The sequence below is a fragment of the Dipteris shenzhenensis genome, chromosome 5 (genome assembly GCF_047967505.1).
Source record: "Dipteris shenzhenensis isolate YYH24624 ecotype China chromosome 5, Dip_SZ_1.0, whole genome shotgun sequence".
In the NCBI taxonomy this organism is placed as follows: domain Eukaryota; kingdom Viridiplantae; phylum Streptophyta; class Polypodiopsida; order Gleicheniales; family Dipteridaceae; genus Dipteris; species Dipteris shenzhenensis.
The window spans coordinates 11314347-11322094 of NC_141600.1; the positions used below are offsets into that span (position 1 = coordinate 11314347).

General features: G+C 44.1%; 1 protein-coding gene across 1 annotated transcript; it reads right to left on the bottom strand.

Moving 5' to 3' along the window:
* Positions 1–3799: 3799 nt before the first annotated feature.
* On the bottom strand, positions 3800–7513 carry LOC147901623 (pentatricopeptide repeat-containing protein At5g27110-like). The gene is made up of 3 exons (XM_087375186.1): positions 7284–7513; positions 7071–7189; positions 3800–6926 (listed from the first exon to the last, which is right to left on the bottom strand). Exons 1-3 carry the CDS (start codon positions 7374–7376, stop codon positions 3800–3802), a joined length of 3339 nt encoding a protein of 1112 aa, XP_087231312.1. The 5' UTR covers positions 7377–7513.
* Positions 7514–7748: the final 235 nt, after the last annotated feature.

The following is a 7748-nucleotide window of genomic DNA, read 5'->3' on the forward strand; positions in this document are numbered from 1 at the left end:
TGAGAGCTAGTTTCCTCCTAGTAATGGCAAGCCAACACCGATCCCCTATTCCTTCAATTTGTTGACCCTGCTAAAGCAGCAACACATGATGCACTCCTTAGTCAAAGTGATCCACAGGGAGAGCAACACAAGGTCCACTTCTTATTCAAAGTGGCCCGTAGGGAGCATGTAGGGAGTAGGAAGACTACACTCAATCTCCTCCTTGAGCCACAATTTATCTCAGGTAATGAACTACCAAAATATAACTTAAAAGAAAACTAGCCAACTTATATTAGGGTGGGTTATATCCACACAAAAAGACTAGACATTAATAAAGAGACTTCTCCCACAAAAAGATCTAGGACGGCCAACACAACCTAGGAGCATATTGCCCAAGGCCTATACTACAGAGCAGGTGAACAAACTACCCTTATAGAGATGCTAGATATCGAATAGAGCCCTACTCCCAATTGATCACTTCCTCTGAATAATCACACTAAAATCACAAGTGTCTTTTCAATGAAGCAACCAACAAGGAACCACAATGCAGTTGCTCGATTGGACCTCCTTTTGAAAATCCAATAGAGCCCTACTCTCAACTGATTACTTCCTTTGAATAATCACACTAAAATCAGTTTTTTTTCAATGAAGCAACCAATAAGGCACCGCAATTGCTCGACTGAAACTCCTCTTGAAGGTTCATCCTCATGGATTGCCAACTACCCAACACCTCTTAAATAAGGTCAAAACACAACAAAATTGATGTGTAACCTTGAGGATCCCCAACAAGCACTGATGTGTAGCTAAACTTAATAAAACCCTCAACATCAGCCCCACCCTCCAAACAAAGTCCTCCAATTTCTTCCAAATATCCCTCACAACCACAAATTCCTAAGAAGGATGCCTTAGCTTTCAACATAACACCTACAAACAAGGCATAAAGGAGAAACCTTGACCCATTTAAAGGGTCTGGTTTTGATCGACAACCAATGATGAAGCACCTGATCTTATCAAATAGGTTCCAAATAGCATTCGATCTTCTCATCCATAAGTAATGCCACACCTTAATTTCCAATCTTTTTCAATAACCACCTCGTAATTTCCACCTAGGGAGCACACCATTCAAGCAGATTCATCGATAACCAAGGACAAACTCCTCAACTCAACATTTGTTAATCCCAAACCTCCCCTACTTTTGGCCACCAACATTAACCCTAGCCCTCCCCTACTTTTGGCCACTTTTAGGGCCTCCCAAGGAATGAAATGAATCTCCCTAGAGAAATTTCCTTAGTATTCTCTCAATTTCCCAACCAATGCCACTTTTTGAAGCCCTGCATTCCACCCCAGACACAAACCATGCCAACCATGAAACTTCTCCCTCATCTTATCACAAAACCAATGAAATGTTTCTCAAACCCAATTGATCACCTAAGCATCTCAAAACTTTCCCTCTCCTAATCCATTGAATAGGCAATTCTTTGCCCCATCCTCTCCCCCATACACTCTCGTCCATTAAGGCAAAATCCTAATTCGAGCTACTACATAAGGACCCGAGATGTTGCACACTCGTCCATTAAGGCGAAATAATAATTTCAACTACAGAAGGACCCGAGATGTTACCAAAAAATCGAAGCAAATTATCCACCTTGTCATAAGGGAAAACTATATCATTCGTAAGAGGACTGAGTTGGGAATGAGGAGTGGGGATCATCCTGAAATGGATGGTCAAACACACAGAGTTATTATGTGTGTGTGTGTGTGTGTGTGCACGCGCGCGCGTGCACGTGTGTGCCCTTATCCCAAAGGCATGACCTTATAGTTAGCATCTTTCCATTCATTTACTACAACCATCACAACTCCTTGGAGCCTTTTTCCCTCTTTAAAGTGTTGTTTCCCACGTTTGGGTTGTTGCTTAGATAGGGACATTGAAGCATGCAACAATGGGGGCATCCAGCCATGACCCTGCCATGGCAAGCTACTTTAAATACAACATCCTCTTTGATGATTTGTGTACCTACCAGTTCAAATCAAAATCCCACATCACTATTCATCTTCATCATTTGCATTCTACATTCTACCGCATTGGCATTCTTTACCACAAACAAATCTCTATTCATAATTGCCCACTGTTGCTCCATTTCATAGTAGTTTATCTCTACTTTTGCATGCCAATGTATGTAGACCTCCATCTTAAAGTTTCCTTCTTCTTGTTTGTAAATTTGGAAAACTCGAAACACCTTAATAGAGTATATGCTACTCTTGGGCCATCGCTCTTTCATTATGTGGGAAACCAAGGATTCTTAGACCTTTCCCTTGAGCTACATAGCCGAAGTTGAACATCGTGCTCGTGATCGGTCTGCCGCTAAATGACAGCAAGCAAATCTCCACTCAGGCCTTTTATTGTGCCCATGCTTTTGTATCTGATGGTGAAGCTCATGGCTCGGTTGATACGAACGGAAGGATCGGAGAAAATACCCCCAATGGGCACTCATGAGACCAAAATTCATCAATGGTGAAAGACGCACGTCATGGAATAACATGTTCTGGTCTGGAGGCAAGGGTTGGATCTGTTGTTGTTGAATGATATGCATGCTTCCTTGCCATCTCCTTCCATCCCCTATGCTCAGCCTCCTGTATCTACGAGAAATATCTGCATGCAAAACACAATGAGCCTTCTCCGAAAAGCCTCCACTAAGGAACAAACTGGTCCTCTCCGTGTACGAAGTGTACTCTTCCCGAACCTCCTTATCAAACACCCATCCCCACCACGCCTCTCAACCCCCCGACCTTCCCGCATTGAGATCAGCACCAGGCCCTTCCTCACACTGCGTCCTCTTGACCCTCACACTCCAAAAGCCAGAGCATGGTCAAGGCAAGCTAATTCCTCAGGAACCTGATTCACTCCCGCTCCTCCAACCCACTCCCTTCCTTAAATATATAAAATATAAATCATTAAATTTAAGCGTGAAATTTGTCATTGCAATTGCGCAATTGTGATTCATGAAGTATTAATGATTTTACTCCTCTCATGTTTGACTAAGGCTTCTAAGTCTCGCAATATTAAATAGCCCCTTTCAGTAATTGATTTGCTATGTTACATGTTTATAAGGTGATCCCTTGAGAATGAATTACATTCATTCTAGGACTACCAGTCAGTCATTCTAAGACAACAAATGCAGTAGAGGAATATATGCAGTTAGGAATGATTAACATTGTGACACAGGTGCCATTCCACATGCATGACAGAAATACAAATGCGCAAATACACGCATTCATGCGACGGACTGAGAGAGAGAGAGAGAGAGAGAGGTGGCCACAACAACATGCAAGGAGAGAGGCAACGGCAGAGGAAGTGGGAGGGAAGGCACAGGCAAAGGCAGCAAGAGGAAGAGGTGAAGGTTGAGGCTGAGAAGGAAAGGAGGGGATCCGAGTGGAAGGCGCAGGCGCAGAGAGGCATGAGGAGTGGGGGAGAGGCTGGGCAAGAAAGTCGGTGGGAGAGCTGATTGGGATAGGAGAAATGGGGTGGGCGAGAGGCTGCGGTGGCAGGGGGGGGAGCTGGGCGAGAGACGTTGGGAGGCTAGAAGAGAGAGGCTGTGAGATGGGATGAAAGGGGAGATCAGTGGGGAGGAAGCCACTCTAACCAGCTGAGAGGATGGAAGGAAGAGGGTGGCGGAGAGGGAGGCTTTTCCTCCCCACTCATGATTTACTCCCCCCACTCACATCCTAATACTACTAGGAATTTTGATTTTTTGTCGAGTAGGGGGAACTGCTTTGTATCCGAAGAAGAACAGCATTTGCAGGATATGCATTTTCACAAATTCTACCGTGCATCTCTGATGCTTATACGTTCATAACATTGCTTTCTCAATTGTTGGGACATAAAAGCAACACAAATAACGACTATTTGTTTTCCAATCAAGAGTGATCTCTGCAAGTGAATATCATTACTGAGATCAAAGACACAAAATGCATCCCTCATCTCAACACCTCCTATTTCAACCATAGATGCATCCATACATGAATAAAAAAAGTGAGAACACACTAAAGAATTCCGTCCAGCCCAGTCAACATGCTCATGAATATTACACATTAAAGCACATTTCTCATAATACTCGCAAGAGGCATTTCCCTTGCCTTCATCAATTGATCGCTCAAATACTAAGTCGCAATGTGGCACATGCCCCTTTTCTTTCATTAGCCTACTTATTTTGTTGACTTTTGCATAAATCTCATCACCTTGTGGATGGCTTCTGCCTCCCACGATGAACTCATGCACCTTGTCATAAACCTCAGCCCAAGCCTTCCCAGGTTTCTTTTGCACACCCACAAGTCTCCTGAAATGTTGTACTTTATCAACATCCTCACACATATGAGCATTGCCATAAGTGTTTAACATAAGCATATATCCAGAGGCATCATTGGGGTCCAATGGAACAGCTTCATTGAAGCATTGTCTTGCTAGCTCCAGGTTTCCATATGTTCTGCAGCCAGAGAGTAGTGATGTCCATATAGCAACATCTGGCAGGAAGGGCATGGTTTGAAGCAGATCTAAAGCCTCCGTCAAACGCCCTGCACGTGCCAAGAGGTCCACCATGGAATTGTAATGCCCAATGCTTGGTCTGATGCCATGATCTTCTTTCATAGATTTGAAATAGCTGAGGCCTAGCTCCAGTAAGCCAGCATGGCTGCATGCAGAAAGAATATTGTTGAATATTGCATCATCTGGTTTCAAGCCTTGTACTCGCATGCTTTCAAGGCATTGTGCTGCCATCTTCCAATTGCCACATTGAGCATAACCAGCGATCATTGAGCCCCACAACACCACATCTTGACCTGATAGCTCATCAAACAGTTGGTGAGCCTCTTTGAGGCTACCACATTTGGCATACATGTTAACAAGGGCACTCGCCATAAGTAAATCTGCTGCAAGGCCACTCCTTACAATTTCGTCATGTACCTGCTTGCCCTGCTCTATAGCTCCTATCATACCACATGCTTTTAAGATGCACAAAAACATGATCTTGCCAGGCTTTATCCCGTTCTGTTGCATTCTTCTAAAAAGTTCAAGAGCAGTAAAACCATTCTCATTCTCAGCATACCCTGCGATTAGTACACCCCATGACACCATATCTGGATGCACCAAATTACTAAAAACTTTATGAGCCTCCTCTAGGCTTCCACATTTTGCATACATGTCAACGAGAGTGCTTCCCACAAGCTCATCTATTTCAAACCCACTTTCGACAATCTGCTCATGTATCAATCTACCCTGACCTATGGCTCTCATGCTGCTACATGCTTTCAAAATGCATGAAAATGTGACACTGCTTGGCTTCATACCCTTCTCTTGCATTTCCTTAAAAAGATCAAGTGCGAGAAGACCATGTTTATGTTCAGAATATCCCCCCATAATCGCACCCCACGCAACCACATCTCGCATTGGTAATTTGTCAAACACCCTCTGCGAATCTTCCAGACTCCCACATTTAGCATACAAGTCAATAAGGGAATTCCCAACAACCAGGTCTAGTTCCAGACCCATTCTGACTATGTTGATATGTGTATGTCTGCCGTGCTCTATGGCTTTCATGCCACCACATGCTGTCAATATGCAAGAGAAAACGACTTTGTTTGGGTTTATGCCTTCTTCTTGCATTTGCTCGAAAAGCTCAAGAGCATTTATCCCATGTCCATGCTGCACATACCCTGTAATCAATGCACCCCAGGACACCACGTCTCGATTCACTAATTTCTGAAACACTAACTGTGCGTCATCTAGGCTTCCACATTTCACATACATGTCAATAACTGCATTTCCAATTACCAAATTTCTATCAAGAGCAATTTTGGATATCTGTTCATGTACAAGCCTACCGAGCTCTAATGTTCCTATGCTGCTACAGGCTTTTACTATGCACAAAAATGCAACTTTATCTGGCTGCATGCCCTCCTGTTGCATTTTCTGAAACAGTTCCAAGGCAAGATAGCCATGCCCATGCTGTGCATACCCTGAGATTAATGCACTCCAAGATACGGTATCTTTCTTCAAAAGTTTATCAAACACTTCACGTGCCTCTTCCGTGCTCCCACATTTGGAATACATGTCAATGAGACAATTCCCAAATATCATTTCCAATTCAAGACCACTCCTAATAATTTGATTGTGTATCAGCCTGCCCCATTGTATGGCTTTTATGTTGCCACATGCTCTCAAGACACCCAAAAATGTAACTTTGTCTGGCCATACACCTTCCTGATGCATCCTCTCATAAAGCTCTAAAGCGATAAAACCATACTCGTGGAGGGCATATCCTGCAATTAGTATACCCCACGAGACAGCATTTCGACTCTGAAGTCCATCAAAAACTCGGTGAGCCTCCCCTAAGCTTCCACATTTTGCATACATGTCGATCAGGGTACTCCCAACAACCACATCTGCGTCTAGTCCATTCTTTGTAATCTCATTGTGTATGAGCCTTCCAGATCCTGTGGCTCCTATTCTATTACATGCTTTCAAGACGCACAAAAATGTCACTTTGTCTGGATTTATCCCCTTCTGCTGCATTCCATAATATAACTCAAGAGCCTTCTCACCTTCTCCAAGTTTTTCATGTGCTGATAAGATTGCATTCCAAGTATACACACTCGGAAGTGCAACTTGCGAAAACACTTCGTTTGCCTCCCTCAAGCTACCACACAAGGCAAACAGACGAATAAGATGGTCGGCCAAAACTGCAACTGAGTTAAGACCATTGCTGACCATAAGGGATTGCAAACGCCTTCCAGCTGCTAGATCTTTTTTTCTGATGCATTCCTGCAAAAGACAATAAATGGTGTTCCTAGATGTTGGAAGTCCTTGTTGATCCAAAAGGTCTGCGTCTTGAAGTGCCTTATCCAGCGGTTTCTCCGTACTCAACGTGACCACGCCTCGGACGGATCCAAATAGTCTACCAGGACTTAAGCATAATTTAAGGCTGTAAGTTTGTTGATAGAAAGGAAAAAATATTTGATTTGCAATGAAGAGATGAAATGATGATGCAGGTGGCTCAATTTTTTCTGAACAGAGAGAATCACTCCACGCTTCTTATTACCTGTCCGTCTTGCCGACTAGGTCTCGAGCTGTTACGCGCTCACGAGCAGGTGCATGTCCTTGCAGCAAAAGTTTCAAGTTTGCTTGTCTCCAACGATAATTTACTTGGATCTCGTCGATCTGTACAAAAGCTCCAATTTTTTTACTTCTCTTAGAGAACCCATCATGATCATCTCAGAGCTGACATGAAAGAACACCAGAAAATCTCACTCACGTTATTGGCACTATGGTGCCCGCACTGCAAAAGACCCACAAACGACCTCCGGAAATTGGGTTCTCTACTGATAGCTGCTGCGACTGTGCACATTTGTGGGAGGCAATACGAGACTTAAGTGACCTCTGCCACCCAAGAGCGCCGGCATAGCCAGCCTGCCGCAGTTGGACGCACATTAGTGAACATTTTCATGAGCAACATGAGCGCCCCTAATTTGCAGAAACACAAGCTTCAAGGGAACAAGGAGGAGTAGGGAAGGGTCATGGGGAGGCTTTTGCCCCGCAGGAATCCAGCCGGATTTCGGCTCCTCGGCCGAATTTCGATCGGGACAGGTCGACACGTGGCGCTTCTCAGTCGTCAAGGCAGGTCGCACAAATGACACGTGACAGATTTCAAAAAAATGGTGAGCACACATTCCGAGTTTTAAGGGGCCTCGATCAGACGGTGGGGATTGCATCTCGCATC